Source organism: Solea senegalensis, linkage group LG8, assembly GCF_019176455.1.
Source record: "Solea senegalensis isolate Sse05_10M linkage group LG8, IFAPA_SoseM_1, whole genome shotgun sequence".
Lineage (NCBI taxonomy): Eukaryota > Metazoa > Chordata > Actinopteri > Pleuronectiformes > Soleidae > Solea > Solea senegalensis.
The window spans coordinates 6,894,896-6,919,983 of NC_058028.1; the positions used below are offsets into that span (position 1 = coordinate 6,894,896).

General features: G+C 42.7%; 1 protein-coding gene across 5 annotated transcripts in view; it reads right to left on the reverse strand.

The window, feature by feature from the left end:
* The window catches only part of aplp2 (amyloid beta (A4) precursor-like protein 2), a 65,907-nt gene continuing 40,819 nt past the window's right edge, over positions 1-25,088 (reverse strand). The window contains exons 4-18 of one of the 5 annotated variants that reach the window (XM_044031560.1): positions 23,465-23,577; positions 21,216-21,442; positions 20,772-20,974; positions 19,759-19,926; positions 18,045-18,178; positions 16,565-16,639; positions 16,073-16,231; positions 15,023-15,151; positions 11,834-11,933; positions 10,136-10,309; positions 9,378-9,413; positions 5,719-5,801; positions 4,594-4,671; positions 2,947-3,102; positions 1-2,102 (exon numbers count right to left, since the gene is read on the reverse strand). In XM_044031560.1, the coding sequence (XP_043887495.1) occupies positions 2,001-2,102; positions 2,947-3,102; positions 4,594-4,671; positions 5,719-5,801; positions 9,378-9,413; positions 10,136-10,309; positions 11,834-11,933; positions 15,023-15,151; positions 16,073-16,231; positions 16,565-16,639; positions 18,045-18,178; positions 19,759-19,926; positions 20,772-20,974; positions 21,216-21,442; positions 23,465-23,577 (1,937 nt within the window). In that variant the 3' untranslated portion in view covers positions 1-2,000. The remainder of the gene's footprint in view (positions 2,103-2,946; positions 3,103-4,593; positions 4,672-5,718; positions 5,802-9,377; positions 9,414-10,135; positions 10,310-11,833; positions 11,934-15,022; positions 15,152-16,072; positions 16,232-16,564; positions 16,640-18,044; positions 18,179-19,758; positions 19,927-20,771; positions 20,975-21,215; positions 21,443-23,464; positions 23,578-25,088) is intronic. The other 4 variants (XM_044031565.1, XM_044031562.1, XM_044031561.1 and 1 more) reach the window with 4 other exon arrangements.

Genomic DNA, 25,088 nt, shown 5'->3' on the forward strand with positions numbered 1-25,088 from the left:
TGAAAGTTGTGAATTTATTGATGTGTATCCCCCCTGCAACCATGAATCTGTTTCCATTGGTGTCAATCACTTTTTCTTTTTTTAAAAATCACTATTGTTTATATTATATTAGTTCCCAGTCCCAATCCCACAATCAAGCAGGCAATTACAAGATTGAAGCCGTTTGGGTGCATAGTGAGACAGTCACATACAGAGATACTGTCACAGGAAGAAGAAGAAGAGAAAAAAAATAGAAAACAAGAAAACAAACTTAAAAATATATATCATATCATTTCATATAAGAACAATGCACACCACAGGTAATCTTCCAGAAAAAAAGCCATGATTGCAACATCAACTATACAGGCATACAAAGACAAATACTAAGAGAGAAAGAGAGAGGACTCTAGGATTCACTTTACTTTTGTGTCATTCTCTACCTGGAAATTTAAACAAGTTAGCTTTTTTTTATTTGTTTTTCAGAAACCAGCTCTTCAAGCCTAGTCTTTCTCGGTCTGCCTGCACAACCCTCCAGCTCCACATTATCTACAGGTGGCTTTGATCCCAGGCCTTTCTGTGAACCTGAACCCCAAAATCGGGATTGAAAATTAGTTTTTCAAACAAATCTCCATATATAACTTCAGCAATCCCCCTGAATTTTTGGAGTATTCAGATTCAGGAAATCACTTCATCCAGTGTTAACCAATTGCCGTGACCCCATTTTTGTACTGCAGCGCCCCTAAATTCAACAAACTTGCTTGTATTTCAACATCATTTCAACAGCAGCTGCATCACACCGTTTCACGCTTCATGACCAGCAAAGCTAACAGCTGCTCCAATAACGTGTGTAGACATTACCATTTTTTTTTCTTCAATTAATTAGTTTTGCTGTTGATAATTTGTACAAAAAAAAAAAAAAGGAAAACTCCCACCCTGGAAAACACATATCTTGTCAGTTTCATGGCGTTTCATGATCACAACATATGTGACGCTGAATTAAAACGGAAGCCATGAGGGAGCCTGTCGGACACATATATATAGTTTGGGAAAAAGAAGCTTCCGCAATACATTCAACTATGTAGCACAGATATCAAACGCAAATTCTTATTGTACTGATCCGTTTCCTCATTAATATCAGCCTGTGTTTGTGTGTGTATGAGGGCATAAGTTGTCACTCTCACTTTTTACCAGTTCACAGTGGGTTCTGTGCGATGTGTTTGAGCTGGGGGCCTGTGCACGCCTTCACCTTCGCCGACTCTTCCTCACCACGCGCCTGCAAACACAACTCGTGAACGCCGAGCCGAGAACCCTAATCAAACTCTTCCCCCGGGGGAAAATAAGTGGACTTAAAAACACCTACTCTCATATGTATATATATTTATATATTTCAACTGTATATGTATATTTTTGTCAGTTATCGTAACAAAGAACAGAAAGTAAATAATTCATGATTTCATTTTTTTTTTCTCATTTGTCGTTTCACTATACATTTTAATCGGTACAAAGAACCTTCATATACAAGCAATCTATCGAGAGGAGAAAAAAAAAAGAGAACAAAATAAAACACCAAGTATTTTTGAGGAAACCATCAGAAACTGCTCGCGTGACACTTGAATGATGGGAAAAAAGTGTAGTGCCTGGTGGGCCGGTTTGATGATGACTACTCAGAACCACTTTTAAATTCTAACTTGCCGTTCACTTTAAGAAATAAAACAAAATATCTGAAGAAATGTTATACACCTTGATCTGAGAGCGTTGTACTGATAATTACAGAGAGATCCGCAGAATCACATGAAATGTAAAATAAATGGCAGGTACATCACCCTTTCAAAAAAGAAACATGATCAAAAAGAGCTCTATAGTACAATAGTAGCAGTAGTAGAAGTAGTAGCATTATGTAAGGATTGTTGTCAACAAACCAGTAAATGGAGTTTGGATGTATGCAAATAATTGAAACAACAGCATCATGTGTTATTGGTCAGTAGTATGTTCCCCGCGGTAGCCGTCCTCCACTGTGCCGGTTAGATCTGCATCTGCTCCAGATATTTGTAAGTGGGGTTTTCGTAGCCGTGGTTCTGCATCTTGTTGAGGTGACGTTCCTCTGGTGTCAGCATGGGGTCAACCTGTGAGACAGACAACGGGACGTTCATGACGGGTGACAAGGACACGACGCACAACATGCTGTGTGTGTTGTATTTAAATGCTGCAGGGACAATAATCTGATTGCACCTGTCAAGTTTTCAACATATAATACAATCATTTATCACATGCAAAACACGATATTTTTCCCACATAATTTACTGCTGCACACAGAGCCGGCCAGAGGCAAACTGTGTGTTTTTTAAAATATTAACAATAGTGTTGACCTTAGATTATTTAGTTTTCAGTTTGGAGTTGAAGATTTGTTAATTTATTCAGTTATTGAACTGGTTTACTTGTTTGATTCAAGTTCAGTATCACTAAATTTAGTCCATCAGAGGCTCACATTCACACAACAAACTACCAGCTCATATAAGGGACTGTTACAACTATTTAACCTTCAAACAAACCTCAAACATTGGCCAAAAACAAACCGGTCATGCGCCCCGTTCCAAGAGTCTTTCAGTTCATCATACATTTTAACTGCATATTGCAAGTAGCTCTGCTATTTTTATCACACTGTGTCCATTTGTGATGTGGTTATTTTTGTGTAATGTCCTGTGTAAATGTTTATATAAGGAAACACATGCAATCCAGCAATTGTGTGAATTCCGGCATATTAACATTGATGCGTTCTGCTGATTTGTTAATTAATGTGTGGTCGTCCTAATTCAATAAACCTAATAAATAAATGAAAAATCCTGCACTTTCCCAAAGCGTAATTTACACAAAACCCGATAATTCCAAAAAACTGTCACTTGGAACCAGACGGATGATGGTATGTGTGCGTTTTTATGACCTCACCACACAGATAACGAGCGGGCTTACCTCAACGATGCCGTGGCTGATGGTGCCGTATTGCCTCTTCCTCAAGAGCACCAGACTGATCACAATCACTGTTGCTATGGCCACTGCAATCACCAGCAAGCCGATCAGTGCACTGCTCCCGAAGCTGAAATCCTCTCCCAGAGGACGGTAGGTCCCCTAACAGGTAGAACAGGTGATGGGGGGGAAAGAGAGAGTGCGAAGGTGAGACGATGCACACAAACACGGCTGAAACACAATAAAGCTGAGCAACTGTAACAATGATAAAAGATTAAAATATATTCTTACTACTTAAATCCGTTCATTCTTCCATGACAATGTCAAAAATGTGTATTTTATGGTCAAATTAACCATTTTAAACATACAGTTTTATCTTATTTACCTCTGCCAAAAAGGTTATGACTTCATCTATGACATATCATGTTGGAAGAATGAACAAAGTTTGTGTATAGGTCAAAGATTTTGGGAGCTGTGCATTGGCAGCCATTTCCACTCTATTAGTTCTACTTTTCTAGTTTTTAACTATGTCCAAACATAAATAACTGCATTTGCCTTTTAACTGAACTGTTGCCTTGCATTTGCTGCTACTTCTCCTTAACATGGAGAGAAGCCAAATTGAGCTGGAGGCGAACACAAATTTAGATAACTGTGGATCTGAGCACAAACAGAGACGATCTGAAACATGCTGTGATTTCCACATCCTCATCTGATCTTTAAATCCCATCAATTTAAAGTGAAATCATTTCCCAGACGAGTGCAGTTAATGTTGGAGACTGTGTTCTGAAATCTTTACAGTGGAAGTCCAAAGAGAATACTTAAGAGATTATAAGATTAGCATCCAGGCTGACACATACAATCATTTCCATTAAAAAACTACTACATTAAAAAACTACTACTCAACTACTGAGCAACTCAATTATTTACTACAAGAAAAAAAGTTTGAGTAATCTCCTATTTATGATAAGCTGCATTTGGATTTTAATGATGCCTAGCAGGAATAATGAAAAATATTACTTTTTAGGAAAATAATTTAGACCAAAATAACGGATCATTAGAGACATAAAATAACAGGAGGACTGACTCTACATTCTTATGTCATGAAATAAAATCTACAGTGAAGACGAGACGACATCCCTTTAGACTCGGAGAGTCTCTATGATTTGTGAATTGTGTGTAAACATGCATGAAATGCCTTTGTGATGGATTCTCATAACGGGGCCAATTGTGTATTTACACACACACACACACACACACACGCACACACACAGACAGACAACCACAGTCACCGCACCTACGCTCGTCTTCACAACATAATCTGACACATATGACACAAACTTAGTCATATGTGTAAAGGAGCCATGTTTTTCTTTTCTTTCTGCTCAATCGCACACATGAACTGAGCGAGCTCAGCTTGTGTGGACTCACATTCTTCGTATTTCCAACGTGTGTACATTCACGTAACAAACATGCGCCCATGCACAAATAACCAAAACATATTAGCCCGAAAAAATGAGAGAGAGGGGATTAGGAAAAATGCCATAAAGCCGGTTCTTTGCGCACTCCCACACTCCCTCCTTCTTTCATCTTCTTCTCCCTGATATCTACAGTTCCCCAGAAAAGTTCCCCTGTGGAGGTCACTGCTATACTCACCAGGTCATCATCATGCATAACGTAGGCTATATCTGCACTGTAAACCTCTTCTTTAACATCCAGAGACTCATCAATCACCTGTCAACACAGACAGGGGAGCCCAGGTTACACTCACACAATGTGTGTGAGAGAGAGACAAGTGTGTATGTGTGAGACAAATGGACAGTGAAAAAGGAGGGAAATGGAGGCCGAGAAAGGAGAGGGTGTGAATGTGCAGCCGCGTAAACGGCAAGGATCGTCTGTGTTTGGGTGATGATACACTCGGAGCTGTCTTGTACAGACTGGAAGAAGAGAGGGAGGAAGGAGGGTTTGCAAGCATCAACAACAGACTCTGCTCGGCACACTGTAAGCGGCATGTCTTTTTTTTTCTTCTAAACACACTGCCAGCCACTCAGTACTGAGTGCTCTAATCTGGAGAAGAAGAAGTGCTGTGAGTGGACGTGGGTGTGTTCTGCTTTCCGTAGAGACGGAGCAGCCCAGAAGTCTCGAAAAGGAGAAACAGTTGATCACAAAGTTTATCGTTTTCTTTAAACCCGGATTGCTCCGCCTTAGAAAAACAGTATCTGCAAAAACAGTAAAAGAAAACACGCATGCATTGAAAAAAAAAATATGACTCATATTGACATATTCACACACACACAAATACACAGCCTTGCAGTTGGTGTTGGATTAGCATGCGAAACACAGCAAGCGTTCACCAAACAGGCCTCGTCTGACGATCTGTGAGGAAGAATGGTGCGTCTGGCAAAGGAAAGCATGCATGCGATGACTGCGGGAACAAAGTGCAGTGTTGCATCTGAATGAAAGTCGCTTTTTTTTTTTTGGCACAGGCCAAAGAGAGACACGCAAATAGCCCAGTGTGAGATAGCTGTAACTATGACAACATAGTTACTGGAATAATCTGACTCAGTAAACGCTGAACTTGAGAGAGCTGTGTGAAAGCACTGCTGTACGTTTATCAATCTGTACAACTGATGATAAAGTGATGATATGACTATCTCCTGTGTTTTTGCTTTCACAGCGCTGCACTCAGTTCACGTGTCGAGCGAGTCGAGAGAGGTCATAAATGCGTCGAGGCACAAAAAACGGAATGACACAGCAAAACGGGGACGGCGGCGCTCATACCACGTTGTTGCTGATCTTGGGTTTGCTGTTGATGATCCTCTCCTCGGCGCCGATCAGGCCGTCCAAACCAGACATGGCAGAGCCTGCAGGAGGTGGAGAAGGAGCACGGTAAATAAAAACAGCCAGAGCAGCACCAACCAACAAACAAGCAAGCAAAGGACTGGTGGTGTTGATGGTGGACAGCTGCACACACAGATATCCAGCTCTCAACTGTCGCCTCAGTCTCCTGGTGACAACAAAGCCCTTTCTTCCATTCAGCACAGTGTGAGCAGCGAGAGGCCAACGCGACGCTGACCCTATATCTTCTACAAAGAAGCCTCTTGAAAATGCTGCTTTGCATACAGTACGAGCTGACATGTCCGTGTTAACGTGTAGAGACTCTTTTTATGAAAGTCCTTTGAGCAACAAGGAGTCAACATGTCTTCCTCCTCTTAAAAATCCTTCATGGTCGCATGAGAGTTTTTTTTTAAAAAACAACCAAACCATGAGGGTTTCAGTAAGTGAATAAGCCAAAAAAAAAAAGAAAAGTGGGCCACAGTGTCAAATAAATATGCATGTTATATTGATGGCTATGAAATAAGCATAGGATCTATTAATATACACACACACACGCAGGATGTGCCATGAATAAATCAGAAGCCCAGAGGAGAACGAGAGCGAAGGAGGGGAGGAGGGGGGGCAGTGTGAAGCAGGGTCACGAGCAACATATGGCAGAGTCTGGTGTTTGGCTTATTGTCTGCTGCTCCTGATCGACAGCCAGTGCCAAACGCCAGAGATTAGTACAATTGCCTTTGGATTAAGCGAGGAACAATGCTGGTGTGTTTACAAAGCTCTCTCTGCACTCGGCAGATGTGACGTCAGAGACAGGCTATCAGATGGTACGGCAGGGCGCACATCACACCCCGCAAACCGGCCACACAGTGAGAGGGTGACCTCTGTGCGATCGACGTGACCTCTTGTCTACACTGATTTGAGTGTGTAAAAGTGAAAAGGTGATTTTTAATGGAATTGTTCTGCCTCCGTTTGTTTTTTTGTGAACAGAAATGACGTAATATTACTTTGCGTGTGGCATCACGCTTGCAGATTCAGAGGCTTAGGGCTGTACTACTGCGAAACTGTACATTGTGTGCGGTTATTTGTCAAGATAACGGCAACAGTATATTAAAAAAAATGTTGACATTACAAAACAAAAAAATAATCTTCTACAATAATGTTCTTTTTTGCCAGTAACTTAACTTATCAGTCATTAATTCATTTTTTTTGCAGACTGACAATAGCAAATAAACAACATGATTAAGTCCAAAACTGCCAAATTAAGGGACAATTTTGGCATCATCATGATAAAATAACACGGTGCATTAAAGGAATACTTGCTTCCCAACCTCCAAGGCTTGAAAATGCAACGCTAATTCCGCACTTTTTAGACCTAACAGTTACACTAACAGGACCAAGTGTCACTGGTGGGCACGTAACAAAGAAAATAATCAAGATATTTCTCAACTCAGGGGAAACTGAGGTTGGGAAGCACACACTTTCAAAAACACTACCCCCTATTCTAGTAATACAAAGCTAAATGCAAAATGGTGAAGTACTGGTCTGAACTCATTCCAGTTTATATCATTTCATGTCAGACCTGATTGAGGGAGTGTTTGTGTGTATACACCTGCAGAGCAGGGACGCCCGGGGGCAAGAAGCACTTATCCCGTTGTGTTTTCAGTCATACTCAATGTACTCCTTTACTAGCACAATGTTGCTGTTGCCTCCGTCTATCCCGACATAAAATGTGGAAAATGTTGCCCAGGCAACGCAAGATCTAAACACTGCTATACTGAGAAACACAGCATTGTGTGAACTAATTTGACAAAGCGATTTGAATGTAACACACATTTGTTTACATTACAAAAAAAAGAAGTTTTAAGTCATTTATCAAGCAATATCTGCTGGGTCACAATGGCCTGGGGGAAAATAATGGACCAAGTCATCCATAATGAATATATGTAGCTGCAACACTACAGGATTGATAAGACACAAAATCAACAGCAAATACAGAGGAACAAAGTTGTAGGGGGGGAAAACAGCTGGGAAGGTTCTGCATTTAGTTGAAAAAAATCAATATTGAATTTAGATTTGGCAACTGATGGTAGGTGACCTTCCCACCGAGTAAGATCGTACAGTTAACCACATGCCTGGCTAATGTCTTTCGAGGACAAATTGAGCCAATTTAAATTGCACTCTGGGTCAGTGGTGGAAACACTGAGCCTCAGACAGAGTCACTAAATCAGGTCCTATCTGGAAGAGGGCGACTGGTGAGGTGAATGAGTGTGTAGGAGAGACAACCATTAAAGAAAAGGTGCTTCATCAAAAGTACTGCAGACTGGATGACAACGAGGACATGACTCAAGACTCTCTGAGTCGACCAGACTTTTGGCTACATCCATTCTACTGTGTTTTCATTTAAAACTGAGATGTTTAATGAAATGAAAAACAATCGGCATCCAGATGAGTGTTTAAGCTCCATATGAGAAAAAATCGATATTAAACTCCTGAAAATGTTTATTACACTAACGTTCAGATACGCTGGACATGCATCGGCAAGGAAGTGGATTCTCTCCTCTGCTACAACAAACTAATTTTTGCGTATTTTAACCATAAAAGGGCCAGAAAATGTGCTTTTGCCCAATTTTCCAGAATAAATGTCAATATCTGGCAGTTATTTACAATCTACTGCCATATCAATATACTGCATTATCAATTTAAATCGACAAATTTAAATTTAAAGAGTATGAAACATATTTAAAATAACATTTGTTTGAGTCTTTGTCCCAATGAGCAAAAACAGGCCAAAAAATGGAAACTATGAATAGGCTTTTTTCCAACTCTCTCCTCTCTGATTACAAAGACGCTGATTGGCCAGCTCCCTGGAACAGTATGAGTGAAATTACCATAATAACCACACATTTTATTTGATGTGCAACTTCTCAGTTTTCAATTTTCCTTTGCAATTTTCCAATAGCACAAACTGTTGCTTAATTACAGTAATGTGTCATCTGCGATACACTCAGTGTTAAAGGGTTAAGAGACTAGACAACAAGGTGAATGTCAGCAGGTGTTTGATGGAGCGTTTCATTCACAGCTGATTGATGAAATCAATTTGTGGCTGGCAAGAACCACAACTCCATATGAATGCAGAAAATACACATTATCATTGACAAACATTTCAGTTTCTGCCCATCCAGACTAAAAAGCAGCCCTGAGGTTTTCAAACAAAAATTTTCAAACTAAAATGGAGCAACGATTTTACAATTTTTGGGGCTCGAGTGTGAACGACAGGTATATTGGGAAGTGTTTTTCTTTTTTTCTTTTAAATGAAAATGGAGAAACGTGGATGTAGCCAAGAGATTTTGCTATTCAGCGTGAGGTGATAATCCATATGTAATAAAAAAAAAATAATGCAAAGTGAGACCCAAGCACGCTGCCCCATGTGAGTAAGAAAGTAGAAAATGAAGCATGGTAGGAGAGACAGAATATTCCAAACTGCACCAAAGGGAGAGGAAAACAGTGGAACATACTGCAGGTGTGGATGGAGATGGTTATAGGGGATGTGAGGAGGGGACGGGGGTAACAGAAAAAAAAAAACGAGATGCAACAGAGGCACCAACCTTTCTTGAAGGCACGTGGGGAGTCTGAAAAATCGCCTTGGCATCAGAAATGAGCAAAAGGAAAAAACAACAACAAAAAGAACGGAAAAGGGGGAGGGGGAAACAGAGAAAAAACTTAAGTGAGAAGAGAAAGGCAGGATTATCAAGCTGTTAATCGAGTAGAAAAAAACCCCAAAGCCTAGCAGGGAAGTGTCAGAAAATAAATTTGAGAGATTTCCAAACTCAAAAAAGGGAGCCATTTCAGAATTGGCTAGCTCTGTCTAAGCCCTCGGGATGTTGGCATGTATATTAAATGCTCCATGGGGACGTGTAATTTCCCTTCACTCTAGCTGGAAATGCTCCATCCATCACTTTTTTCCTCATCTTGAGAATTCAATCTTTTGTTTGGCATAAATGTGACAAAGATGAAAAAGTGCGACTGCTCTTTTTTTTCCTCCCCCCAGCGCTTTTGGCTTCAATAAAGCCTGAGGCTTTGTGCATTTATGAGCTTACTTCACTAGTGCTGTGTTGAAGGGATGCCACAGGGAGCTGTGCAGCCACAGATAAGTCCAAACCAATGGCTTCACAGCACACTTTCATTGGCATAAAACATACTGTAAACCTATTCTTCCTCATTGTGCAGCACTGCTGGAGAGCTTTGTCACCAACGTCCTTCAGAAAGACTCAGTGTCTGGCGTTTCCCCCCCCACTCCACACAGCACTGCCACTGTGTCATTCACGATGCTGCTGTTACTGTGCCTGACGCTGGATGTGCTCACCCTCCGGCTCTGAGCGCGACCCCAAAGATGAGACCTGGAAGGGCCGGTAGGGTTTGCCCTCGGACACGGGGACTTCCACGCTCTCCTCTGAGGACATGGTGACATCTGGCTGCGATTCAGAGATGGACGTCAGGAAGAGATCCAAGTCGGCTTTCTGCTCCTGGAGCAGCTCGTCTGTGGAGAAAAAAAAAGACAAACAACAGACAGAGAAACTTATTGTCTGTTTTTGAGTCTGCTTTTGTCCCACCCAACCCACTGTAATGACACTCAGTGGTTTGTGAACAGTTCATTTTGAAGCCTCAAGATTAACTGCCTAGGTAAACATGTGCCACATCTGCTGTCAATCACATTATAGTCATATGAAAACCATGCTTTATCATCTATTGGACTCAGGACCAGAGTTTACAAAATGGACGCTGTATTCTTGGGAAGCAACATTTTTCAAAAATACTACCCCTAATCTAGAAATACAAATCGGTATTGCCTTCAAGGAATACTTGAAGGCAAATATCTAATCAGCTAATCACATAGCAACAGCTCCATACATTTAGGCATGTAGACACGGACAAGACAAGATGTTGACAGATGGGCTGGAGTACTTCAGAAACTGCTGATCTACTGGGATTTTCATGCACAACTATCTCTAGATACTGTTTTCAGGGAATGGTGCAAAAAGATAAATTATCCAGTGAGTGGAAGGTCTGAAAATGCCTTGTTGTTGGTGCATGAGGTCGGAGGAGAATTACAATTTTGCAATTAGTGTAGTTGCCTCTTGATGGTCACTCAGGAGAATCCAGGTTTCAGGCACTTGGCTTAATTATCCAGACGTGGAAACGTCATTCATCTCTTTATACAGGCTACGATTCTGCCACACGGGCTTTCTTAATAACACATCGAGCTCTGTGACTACCTCCGCTGGCAGTAAAGACGGAACATTTCATTGCATTTGCAAGAACAGCAAGGTGGATTAAAGGTGGAACATTCCCACCTTCAACAGACTGTGTAAAAGGAGCCAGCCCTGAGTCAGCCCTGGCACCAATTCATAGCTTCATCAATAATTGCCTACATACATTTTTTTTGTACAGTCTGAGAGCTGCTTGGGAACGAGACAGTTGTTCCCATTTCGGCTAACTACCAATTAGTATCTTATCTGAGAGCTGTTTTCCATGGAAATCTGCACATCTCCCAACAGGATGCTGCGTGGTGAAAACTGTGACCCAGTTCTGTCACTGAACCCACTTTAATCTGTGCCGTGACACCCTGCTATGGCTCCTTCAATGAAGGAAAGAAAAGAAAATAATAATAAAAAAAAAAATAAGACATATTCCCTGTGTGCCACCGAAGATGAATACATCCAAAACACAGCTCTCAGCTTTAGATCTAATTGTAAAAATGAAAGCTGCTATGAACTGCAGCTGAATTGTATTCCCCTGCACAAAGGCACATTAACAAAAAGACATTACTTTTCCCTCTGACTCTGGAAACCGGTCTACTGGTCTCCTCCTGTATTTCTCTTTCCCTTCACACTAAGAGAAGCTTGTGAAGAAGCGACAGAGGAATTGTGATGCGCCGACTTGTCTGGCACGTGTGCGAATCCCATGCTGTTTTCATTTCATTTCGTTTTTATTAATGCACACCACTCCTCCTCCTCCTCCGCGCTGCCTGCCTGCCTGGGGCTTTCGACTTCACACGACTCACCGATTTCATCCTGAATCTCCTCGGCCACATATGGAACTTTGTAGAGCAGACAGAGACTCTGGTTCATCCTCTCCTCGATCACACGCAGGTGGGTCATCACCTGTCAGTGAACAAAAGCCATCAGGTTACCAGAATCCTTTGGTCGTGACAGAATAAAAACATCAATATCTAAGTTTAATGTATGAAATTCAATCTGTAATATTCGCTAAATATGTAATTTCGTGATGTGACACAATGATAATAAGATAATCTGTAAATCCCCGACATTGGAAAGGCAGGATTTGTTCCGCATGCAAATGCACGCATTACTATTTTTATGACAGACGACAAATCCATTACTTAAACGTTCGTTTCAATGCTAATCCTGTGATGACAGCTATTAGTAGAACGTACAGAACACATCGCAGCAAAATCCCCATGTAACTCGCTCTTTTGCTCATTGTCGTCTGTGAAGTTACAAGTTTTTGTCACCTAATGGCATCGCAGATTACAGACTTGGCTCTCCGCCACTTCTGTGCGGAACTGCGCGGAGGAGGCTGTGCGACGCAGGGGGAAAAAACACGCAGGTGCAGCGGGATGAAAGGCAGGAGCGCGAGGAGATTAAAACACATCCTCAGAAATAGGTGTCAGCAGGAGGAGGAGATTGACTCTTAAAACCCGAAGACGATAAGAACCAAAGAAGGGGCAAAAAGATGACAATGATAAAAACAGTGGTTGAGGGCTCTGATGAAATCCATTCAGGTAGACAAGATTAAACATTCTAATGACTAATTCTCTTCTATCTTCTATCTCTTATAGTCCATTTCATTTGCTCCCTCCAGTTTAGATTATTTCATCAAGGACCACAGTAAATGTAGTCAGGAGAATTGTTTTTGTGTCTGGCTCCAAGAACAGGTTCTGAACCTGGGACTTAAAGTTTTAATCATGCACCTTTAAAACATGTGTATCTTGTATTTACTACTCAACTACATACTGTGTTTTTAACGATATTGAGGCTGCAATTAATGATTATTTTCATGATTAATGGATCAGTTGTTTGGTATAAAATGTGTTTCCCAGACCTCAAAGTGATGTTGTTCTAAAATGTCTTTGACATTGTGAACAACTTCTTTGTTATGTAGCGCAAAGATAACCAGATCATGTGTTTTAACTATTAACCAATCAAAAATAGTTCACAGTTAAATTAGTATTTGATTAATTGCCGCAGCCCTATACAGAAAGGGAAATGAGTAGAATTGCATTATGTGCCCGTCGACACTCTCGGATAAAATATTGATATTGGAAGAAAGAAATACTTTATATTACAAACTTCAGGAAATACAGTGCAAACTGTTCTCTGCTCGAGATACAAGTTAATGCAGAAAGTGAGTTGTTCGTGTTCATAAATTTTAACTGAGGTGTCACAGAAATAGCAGGAAATTCCTCCTGGTAGGGAAGACGAAGTGAGACTCGCTCACAGCCAGCCGACATGCAGACATGAAACGAGCTGCTGTGTATGATATTCAAATCAGCCTTGAACTGACATGACAGGATCTACTGCCTGTCAGTCCCAATGATCACCACTATATCAGTCTGGGTTAAAGGGGAAAAAAAAGTCATTTTTGATGCATTCTTCCAGTAATCTGATGCTAAGGGAGGATAAATATTTCCATATTCCTATTGCCAAAGTGCTTGGCACAACATTAAAAAGCAACCAACCACTGACAAAAATGACCAGCTCTTGGCAGGTAACGGTTGTTTATTTGCCACTAACATGATTAGCCACGGTTTTAATCTTCCGACATGAGGCTGCAGTGCATTGGTGCCATCGACAGATGGCACCAATGCACCATTCTCATTACGCTGCAGCCTCTGTGCAGTCCTCTGCGTGTTTGACATGCACACGCACTACTGAGATCACATGTCCAGATTTCAAAACCTCAAGCCACCTCTGTTGACCTAGACAGGTGAGGCTTTTATAAAAAAGAAGAAAAAAAAAAGAGAGAATAACCCTGATCCCAGGGAGTCACATAACACGGTTATATAAAGCACAACAAGCCCGCTATTTACTCGGGATTGTTTTGTAATGCTCTTCTAAATCACATGTCAAATCCACAAACAAGTGACAAAAAAATTACAGAATTGAACTTGCTGCAGGAACAAACAGGGACTCGGCTTCACAAACAACACAGTCTGGCTTCTCATGACTGAGCACAGAGGCTCACGACCACCTCCCAGATCCCTTTCAATATCTGTCACCTCTCCTCCTCCTCTCCCTCCTCCTCCCTCCTCACTATAGGTTGTTTCATCCATCTGCAGTGTTATCTGTAACGGTGGTGAATAACTATAAATGGTGTCGAAGGGCACTGACACACGCAGGCGAGTACATCAAACAGAAGAGTGTCTTCCAGCCAAATCCCATGCGCAGGAGCTCAGAGTCCAACATTACACAAGACCTGCGCAATTTTAATCTTCGGCTGAGGCTTAAGTGAATGAACCACCCTCCCCTCTCCAACCCCACCCCTCCTCCTCCACCACCACAACCACTCAGCTCCACTCCCTCCGTCACACAGGGGCACACACACACACACACACTCTCTCCTCCCGGGCTCCGACTCAGAGAAACACACACTCTTTTCTTCCTCCTACGCACTTAGAAACAGGACAGAGGCTGAGACATCATTATCCTTCCCCTGTCAGAGCAGGAACAGGAGGAGTGTGAATTGTTGGAGTGGCTCAGCGTGAGGTTTCACATTTTACTGAAACGGCATCTCATACAGTACGTCGTCTTACAGGAAGGAGGGCGGGAAGGAGGCGCCAATCAACCAAATGGAAGTATACAGACCTAAAGGACTGCACAGTGATGATTAACTGTAGAAATGTACGTTGAGCCGGTTCCAGTGTCTCAAATGTTTGGATTTGATGTTTAATGTGAAATAAATTCTGGAGTTTTAGGTGCAACACGGTGATGCATGTTCACATGTTCTCCCCGTGTGTGTTTTGGGTTCTGTGCAGGATGCAAAGTGGGGATTAAGTTGATCGGACACAGCTAATTGACCGTATGAATGTCAGGATGTTGTTGATGTCCAGGGTGGGATTGGCTCCAGCTTCCCCCCCCCCAAGCAGGGATGAGCCAATAAAATGCTCAGTATCCGGCTGACAATGGTCAAACTCACAAAAAATACTAGAACCAAAAAAAAAATCACAGACCTGTGACTTCATCTGAGCAGCCTTCTCGGGATCCACAGCCAGGACGTGCTGGTAGTGTCGGATGGTGTGCTGCCGGTCCTTGTTCTCAGCACGGACGTATCGTCTCAGGGCCTGCAGGATGCGGTGAGGCTGAGGGGCCAATGTGCAGTGGGAGAAGGAGGCGTGGTTAGTCGTGTTGGGTGGCAAAATACCGGCGACATCCATATTACCGTGTTTTTATTTGAAAAAACAAACACACTGTGTCTAGACAAAAGTTCAGAGGTTTCAGAAGTAATCTGTAGAGGAAGGCGAGACTTTCTCTGCAGTTGTTTGCTAAGATTTCTGTTAAGAGACTAATGATAAGGTGAAAGTGAAACTGAACGTTCAGTAAGTGATAGTCGAGTTGTGGCTAATAAGAATCAGCCAGGAAGCAAATGTACTTTTCACAGGTCTCTGCTTCTGCAGCCCCAGTGTTTTCAAACACAAATGCTGCATTTTCATATATCTACGGTCTGTGGATGGCAGCCACATCCAGAGCAGAATTATAGCTTTTTTTTGTAAAAACAAAACAAACAAAACCCCAACAAAAACAGATTAAAGTGGATGTCGCCACAGCCTCTCATCTATTTAATTTATTCCTTTTTAGGTAGAAAGTCCACGACTGGGGAAACTGAGAAAAGACACGGTAGCAAACTGTGCTGGCAAATGGATCAAACGGCTACGAGATGAAAGGAATTACACAAAACAAATACATTTTAAATAAAACAACGACGGTTCAGATGTGACTGACTTCATGCTCGCGTCGGGATTTGTTTTGTGTGATTTTTCTGGCTGCAGCAGTTCGGGCCTCCTCGTGATGAAGTGCAAGTTGGCAGAGGGTCCTTCATCGGGATATGAGATTAGCCACAGGCCGTAAGTAGTGTGAGGCCGAGCGAGTGCAGCGTGACAGATGTGTGCGTACGCGTTAATGTGTTTGCACACTGACAGAGGAGAAGGAGACGCAATGCACAGATGGGGCCCGACATAAGGAAATGATAAAATATGATCTCAGACGCTGCCAGTGCTGTTTACCCTGGGGGGGTCGGCCTGCAGGGCAGCCAGGTAGTTCTCCAAGGCCAGCCGGCGGCGGTCATTCAGCATGGCCTCCACCCGGGCGAGGTGAGTCTCGACCAGCTGCTGCTTCTCACTGGCTGCCTCCTCCTCCAGGGACTCCACCATGGCTTGGAAGTGCTATAAAGGAAATTATAAGCAAACATAAATATGTGCTTGCACTTTAAGCAGCATGACACAACAGAGCTCCTTGAGAGGAAAAAAAACAGGTTTCCATTTCACACTCGTCGCCTCTAAGGCTTGTCAAGGGAGTTGGGGGCTCATTTAGAAGTCTCCCCATTCAGAGTGTGCCCTAATTTAGTGTGAGAGTGATAAAGATAGTGCAGCCAGGGAAAGGAGATATTTAATGGCACATACAGCAACAGATCTAGTGTCTGTAAGCCATCACATCTCACCCAAACAAAGGGACAAAGAGGGGTGGGTGACTCCCAGGGGAGAGGATCGGTGACTTACCTGGATCAGTGTCTGCCTCTCGGCTTTGGGCAGGTTCTTAGCCTGAAGATCAGCCTCCTCCCACTCCCTTCTTACCTGCAGAGATCGAGACACGGGAGTTAGGCAAACGAACCAATGAGATGCAAAGTGGTCGACCGTTATTAAGACAAAAGGTTCACAAGGTTCGACCCCTGAAACAGTGTGCCAAAAAGAGTCCTGTCGAAAATACAGCACACTGGAGTCTCAGTGGGCCTCATCCACTAAAAACGGGTCAGCCAACGATCCGTTTAGTAAGATATCATTTAATTATGACCTTGCCGGTCGACATACAACAATATTTTAGTGACTTGTACATCGCCCAGATAACAGATGTGCTCAGCCGCACGCGAGCAAACACAAAGCCCATGAAGGCAGGATCGATAGAAACATACTTGATCGCTGAGACTCATCGCCCCGTGGGTCAATACTATTTTTTTTGGGGGGGTGGGTTTGAGGCTCTTTGTCCTGAGTTCCTCCCACCAAATGATCGAGGACCGGCACACGTGCTTCAAATGCTTAAGATGAAATGCTTAAAACCCATTTTAAAGTGTGTTTTTATTGTGAGACGCCTTTTTTAAGGTTACACTACATTAACGTGTTTTTCCGACTTCTTCAGCTAGGAGGTGACGTCTGACTTCTATTGCAAATGTTACGCACCATGAGCTCTGAGCTGGAACAAGGAGGCTGTTGATGCTACATACAGAAACTCTGGGCGAATGCGTTTGCTCTTAAAAGCGCAACGAAAAGCCTCTAGCAGACTTCATTTCCCAGAATTCCACACCTAACTTCCTAAATGACGTCTTAAAGGGACAAGCTTGTCCTGTAACAAGGTCAGGTGACAAGCAAGCGTCAGACTTTTCAAAAGAATGTAAATAATATCTCATATTTCAAAATCAGAATCGGTGACAACCAGATTTTGATAACCCTCTCGTTAGCAACGCTTGACCTTTCATGTACGCACAGCTGCCGTTTGAAAACGGCCAGTCGGAGGCGCCATTTCTCTGTGAACTGCGCTGTGATAGGTCAACGATTCCCTGTTATGGGTCAGAAGAAGGTGCAGAAATCTAATTCTCTCTCACATCATTATGCTGTCAGATTATCATGAAATCGTTGCTCAATACAAACCAAAAATCATCGTAAATAGGCTCCATGTATTCAGTCACAAACAGTAGAGCAGTTATTAGTTAAGGAAAATAATCAAAAAACAACAGCCCCATGAGAAGAGTTGAGTTTCATAATTTAAAATGCTTCTCTGTTTTTTGGATATAAGGTATTTACTGCAGGTTTTGCCGTAATGTCTTTGTTCCGGAAAATTAAGCACAAACTTCTTTAATTTACCCGTATTGATAATCTGTACTGCGGATAACGTATTACGGCTTTATTGCAGGAGGAGCAATAAACGTCTCACTTATTGCCTCCTTTAATTAGAGGAGCTGTGTCCCGGTCTGACCCCGTAACTCACCCTCTCCATGCGATTACGGTGCCTTATCTCCAGCTGCTCCTTGGCCCTCTGGAAGCGACTGTGCTCCTTGTCATCAGCTGGAGTCTCAAAGTAGATGTCCACATCATCGGTGGGCTGAGGTGTCGGGGGCACGACTGCGGATTTGGAAACAGATGGTAAGTGATGGTGCGGGCAAGATGACAGCCTGGCAGAGTGATGTGCACGGTAACAGACAGACAGACAAGGCAAGACGAAGACAGACAGATGACTTAGGACAACAGGGAGAGATAAAGGGTTGAGAGTGGAAGTGAAGTTGGACAAATCCTCACAGAAGCACTTCCTTTCCCTGGGTTCCCTCCAACCTCGGTAATTCTGATAAATTTAACGGAATCTGACAGTCTTTCCTCTTCAATTCTTTCCATCTTCCCATCGGCTTTCAGCTGACAGGCCGGGTCTCCAGCACTAATGGAAATATCTCAGTGTTTGACAGCTGGGTCATCGAGGACTCGAGGACACACAGGACTCACTCCCTGCATCGCTGCGGCTCGCGAAACACAATCGCGCTCCCGGCCTCGCAAACCGGGACGGGACCTCATCGTTTCGCCCCCCCCCCGCCGTCAAAAACAGGACGCGTGAACAGATTAACATATTTCCCCTTCAGACCCACGAAAATCGTTTTATTTTGTAGGGCAAAAAGGAAAATCCAATCGGTCATGGCAATGAACTGTGTTCGAACTTGAGAAAAAAAAAAAAGAAAAAAGGAGATGCTCGCTGACATAATGCTGGTGGGATTTTAACCAAAGAAGTGGTGGTGATGCTGTGTGTGGACAGACAGGTTGTTGACAGACAGACAGATAAAACAATGGGAAGCAAACGAGGACGACAGAGAAATCAAGAAAGCGTGTTTGAAGTCAGCGGCACATGAACGAACAGCATGGAACAATCAGTAGTGAAACTGAAAGTTGTCGTTTTTTTGTGTGTGTTTGGGGAGTTTTCATTATTTTATTCTATCAAAAACGTCTCTTAGATTAAAAATAATAAATGTAGCCTTTAAGAGTGAATTGTAACAAATATGAATAAATCAGAAAATTCCATAAAAACTAAAGGATTATTTGACATATTTGACTTTTTTCTCAACTTTTTGTTTTACACACCAAATTTGGTCCCAAATATGTTACTTCATAATAAAATGAATAGAATTGAATGTATTACTAAACCAACAGTGTTAATAAAAACTGAATAATGATTAAACCCCCAACATAAAATTAATCAACAACTGTTTGTATGTTGTTGTTTATATTCTTTATTCAAAAAAATTACACAAAAGAATCCATTTCAACTTTAACTTTCCTTTGTTTGTTTGTTTTTTTAATTGGATTGGCGACGATAGCTGATTATTAATTCTTTGGCACTAGGAAACTGTGTGATTGAAGTTGAGTATATTATGAAATTTAGTGTAAATAATTAAATAAAATGGACATCATAAGATGAAAATAGTGATTGGCCTTCACATGTGTCAGTGGAATAATAAAACGGGGAGAGAGCGACGTGGAGATTGTTGCAGTGGGGGGGCGATGTGGTAACAGCGGCTGAGGTGTGGGAGATGAGTGGGAGCAGAACTAAACCTATATGTTTCCAAAAGCAGCTTTCAGCAGAGAGACAAACAGATACAGAGAGAGAAGGGGCGTCGTCAAACCACCCCGCCCCGCCCCCCCCCCAGTCACATGAGACTTACTCAGGCGCTTGCACACGGCCATGCAGTATTCCTCTGAGTCGAAATTGTTGCGGTTGCCGCCGCAGCCCCCGTATATGAAGCGCACACACTTGCGCTGGCTCATGTCGAAGTGCCAGCGGGGCTTGGAGGCACGGCAGGGGCCGGTCTCGGCCTCCAGGGTGCACACCGCTGTCAGGGGACAGCTGGTTAGATCATGTGACCACGCTTGGCATCACTTCACTCTAGTCTCGACTACAAACTCTACTTAACCACGGCTACATCTACATTTAAACAGATAATAATATAATAAAGGAGCAACTGCTTTTTTTTTTCTATATGCGATGAGAAGGATTCAGCAGCAGCTACAAACAAAAAGGGAGAAGGGTTTGTCCTTGTGCTCTCATAAAGCAGAGCACTACTGTACATCGGGAGAGTCTGATGCAACATGAATGAAAGGGTAAATGCCAATGCATATAAGGGTACTTCAAAAAATTCTTAGCCTTCACATGCGGAAAAAAAGGAGCAGAACCATTTCCAGTTAACGGTGTGGCAACATGGACAAGAAGGTGATAGGTCACACCCGTTCTTTTCAGTAAAGGCGCGCTTCACGGACGTCATGGACGCATAGGAGCTGTGTTTCTTTTTTTAACCCCTAAAAAAGACGCAGGTAATCTGTGTTTTGATAATTCATTTTAGAAGCTCCAAGGTTTGGGTTGCTCAGCCGTGAATGAAGCACTAAACCCCACAAACATCTCTGGCTCCTTCTACACAGTTTTACACGCTGCATGTCACACCATACTCACCCGACCTGGCACTTACATTTTTGCTTGTTTCCCAAACTAAAATCCCAGTTGTGACCTTCTTCCACACTGGGATTGCAAAGCTTTACCCCACAAAAGTGCACCGATGTTGAAATTGATCATGTCTGTCATGACATTTCCTGGCCAAGAACTTTCTGAAATACCCTTGAACAGTGATTTAGATGTAAAAGGTGTGATTATATCTAAGTGGTCGGCAAACAAAACAGTACAAACCTTTCACTTCCTGCAGAGTCTTGTCCTCGTCTTGGCTCTCCGACATCCTGCCGCTTTCCTTCTTCTCGTCCTCGTCCTCCTTATCCGCCTCCTCGTCCTCGTAGACGTAGTGGTACTCCTCCTCATCTTCCTCCTCCTCATCATCCTCATCCTCGTCCAGTGGCTCTTCCTTCTGCGTGGGCTGCTCCTCGGTTGGTGTTTCACTGAGGGGAGTGAGGGAGGGAGGGAGGCAGAGATGAACGAGTGAAGGGGTGGACAGCGGGAAGAAGAGTGATTTATCAAACAAGCCAGAGCAGCTGCCGTAGGTCAATGTCACACACTTTAATTCATCCAGATGGCCCGTAATACCTGCCCTTCACAAGAGAGCGGATATTAAGGCGGCCATATTTCACGGCCATGCCGTGATCATCAGACTCTGCCCGTCCCCGATTCACATCTGCCCACCTGTTCTCCACAGCGTCCTCCTCCTCCTCCTCCTCCTCCAGGTCGTCAATCTCCTCATCCTCTATCTCCTCCTCTTCGTCGTCCTCCTGCGAGGGCAGGGGAGGTGGGGCGGCGTCCTCGGCGTGCGAGGACGGGCAGCACACGTACTCGGTGCCGTGGAACTTGTCGATGCCGCAGGGCAGCAGCATGCCGTAGGTGTGCAGCACCATGGAGCTCTTGGCACAAGCCTGACAGGGCAGAGAAGGAGAGCAAGGGGTGAAATCGAGGGGCTCTTCCACTCCGAGGTCGTCGACTTTAGTTTTGACAGAATGATATGTGTTTAACATTTATTAATCAAGGCAAGGTTACAGGGCTACAGTGCATTGCGCCAGATGGAAGAGCGAAGTGTGTTCACCCTTTAACACCTAAGCCTCAAAATCTCCGTCTGGACTTTTTCCTTTTAACCATAAAAGGGCCAGAAAATGTCCTGTGAGTAAGTGCTTTTGCCTATTTTTCCATAATAACTTTCAATATCTGGTCGTTTGCATGTTGAAATAGTTTAAAAATAGTTTCAATAACAATTTCAAATGAAAACAAACACTGTAGTTGTACACAAACACCAGATTTTGCGTGTTCAATTTAGAAATTCGAACAGTATAAAACACATTTGTTTGAGTCTTTGTCTGAATGTCCAAAAACAGGCCAAAAAATGGAAACTTATACACAGTATAAGCGTTTTTCCAGCTCTCTCCTCTCTGGTGACAAAGAGTGAAATAACTGTAATAACCACATGTTGACTTTGGCGTGTCATTTCTCAGCTTTCAGAAACCGTTGGAACTTTTCTGATAGCACTAAAACGTAATTACGCTAATTCAAAGTGCGCTTACGCAAACATGTCGTCTGCGATACACTCGTGTTTCTCTCTCTGGTACTGCCTTTACTCTTCCAAGCATATTCATTCATTCATTCATTCAAATTATATTTATTCATACTGTATCTTGAGTCCATACTGTAAAAGTAATAATAATTGAGTAATAATTATGGAAATATTATTATTGCTACTTCCAGCTTGACAATAACAATGAAAATAGTGGGGTAATAAGGACATAATATTATAGTAATACCATGTTAATTGCAAAGTACTACCCCGGTAATATGAATTATTTCATGCTATCATCAGTGTAACACCTTTACATTAAAATGTGTGGGAATCAGAAAGTGTAATAATGTTGAAATCCTTCCTCCCACACTTTTTCTGTTGTTATTACTAAGGTATTAATTGCTTATTACAGTAAAATGAAGCCAGAACTACCATCATTTTTCTTCCCATTAGAAAATTATTACCATTGCATATTGTCCTGTATTCTAAAGAGTTACTGGTCTTTCTAAAAGAAACTTAAACACAGCAGATCTGTTCACCTACAAAACACATATATGTCGCATGTTTGTATGTGCTTAGTTTTCCCGTCACATACTGTGGCGGAATGATTAATGGGACCAAACTCCCAGAAGGTTGCGTCGCCCTTTAAGCGACGTGCTACTTTTTTCAGCATCCCTGTGTTTCATGTTGTAGCCAGGAGGTAACAAGTGCAACTCCAGTCTGACTAATTGCTGCTGGAAAATCCACTAGAGCTGCTGAGGATTAGCTGAGCCACTCTGCTTAAGAATGTCTCTGCAGCAGTTGGCAAAGGAGGGGTATGTATGTATTTTTTGAGTGATTTAATTTGGCTTGAATGTCATCATTTTAATATTAACTGCGTGCCGTGTGACGCTCAGTCCATTTTAAGGCCGCAGATGTGAGTGTAATAGACGTCAGGGAAGAGTGCGACTCAAGAATCACGAGGCAGGGACACAAACAGAGGCTTGACAGGCTTATTGAGCTGCTGCTCTTACTGTCATGGTTCGAGTGGCCCCCAGGGTCTCTCTCTGTTGCTGCCCAGGGGGAATTAGTTGCATTAGAGGCACAACACTAATCTGATTAGCAGCTGAAATGTGAGTGCTCCCAGACAGCCTGTGATCAGAGGGCCGCGGAGGCTCACACAGACAGGTGGAAAGATATTAGGGAGGAAAGAGGAAAGACAGTATAAGTACCAATGTGAACAGCGTGACAAAAGAGGACGGGGATCGTAATTGGGTTACTTTTTTTAATGCCGCAATATTAAGCGGATGCATTAGGCTGCCTCTCGCCACAGGACATTTCTTTTCCACCGCGGTGCTATCAGCGAGACGCAGCCTCCCACTGCTTCCTCTGCAACTAATTCCTTCCTCACCTCTTTGGCCACGCCGTGCCACTGCTGGTGGCTGACGCACATGTCCATGCGCTCCTTGTGGAAGAACTTGCACTTCTCCGGAACCAGGAGTACGTCGCTCACGAACTCTCCCACTGTAAAAAAACAAAAACAAATCAAATGCACCAATTGTTAAGTCAAGTTAGTCAAAAAATTACATTTGGTTAATCCATGAGACACTTTTGATCTAAAATCTAAGACACAAATCTCTGACAGACTCGTTTTATAGAAGCCTCGGTCCATCCTGTACTGTTGTGATCAACTGTTTCTAGATCATTACCTTCCCTTTTCCCCAGAGCAAGAACTAACAGATATAGATCTTTGCACATTTCTTGGTTGCACTTTATTGACAGTACTTGCACTGTGATTGGGATTCGGTTGTGTTGTGTCCTTGTTTACTGTGTTCATCATTGATTGGAAACGTTTTTGTACACCAACTGCAAAAGTAATTTCCCTTTGAGCGACAATAAAATAAAAGAGATAAAAAAAATCTGAATTGAACTGATGCGAACCGCATTTGAAAGGATGCAGTCTTCACTTATTCTTAATATAAAACACATTCACGAGGCACAGAGGGGTTTTGTGTGAAACCACAGTGACATTAACCTCTGACTAAATTCCAATCATGTGGGTCGAAGTGAATATTTATGCGGATGTAATGACATCCTCCACTGTGTTTTTATTATACCGCGTTCTTAAAAAACACATGGTGTCGCCATGACCTGGGTGTTTTGAAAAACCAGTCAGAGTGAAATTTTTGTATCAAAACTTAATTATTTCCCTCACGGTAAAAGCGAGACGTTGCATTCACGGGAATTTAACGTCAACACACGCACACTTCTAATCGGTTCATCTGTGAGTCAAAGCGAAACCTCGGTGCCACATTTTCAAGCGTTCATTGGGAGTATTCCTGTTTGTTCGAGGCAAGAATGTGATTTGTGAAGTCACAGTGATCTCGACATCAGACCTCCCGCTACTTAAACCATAACCAGTTCATCCTTGAGCGCGACTGTACGTTTGTACTAAATTTGAAGTAATCCCCTCAAGGCATTCCAGGGCTATCATGTTCACAAGAACGGGGAAGACAACCTGAAAAAATAATGCCTCCAGCCACTGGCTGTCGCCAGGAACAGAGGATTAAAGAAATAAAATAAAATAAAAAATGCCACAGTCTGAAACAATACATCACCTGCTGCGACTTAAAAGGAAAAGCTGATGAGATGAAGCGAAAATGGGCCTGGTTCAATAATTCATAACTGCTTGGTCCATTAAAGTTCTCTGTAATTCTATTACAGGGGGTGTGACACTGACATCGGCCCCAGCATCTGAATCCATCCATGTCTCTGAAGCAGCATCTGTCAATCAGCTATGAAAATAGCAGTGAGTGCGGGACAATCGGGTTTCATTCTGCGACTCTTTTAAAAGCTCTGCTCAGACTCTTCCTGTGAGCCAGTGATATCATTTGCTTGATAAAATCCGATGTGATCATGTTTTATTCATAGAACGAGCTCGAGCTGACAGGAGGGCAGATCGGGAGAAACGGAAGACATGAAAGGAATCTGGCGGTTTCCTATGAATAGCTTCAGGTTGTGGGGAAGAAACCCTG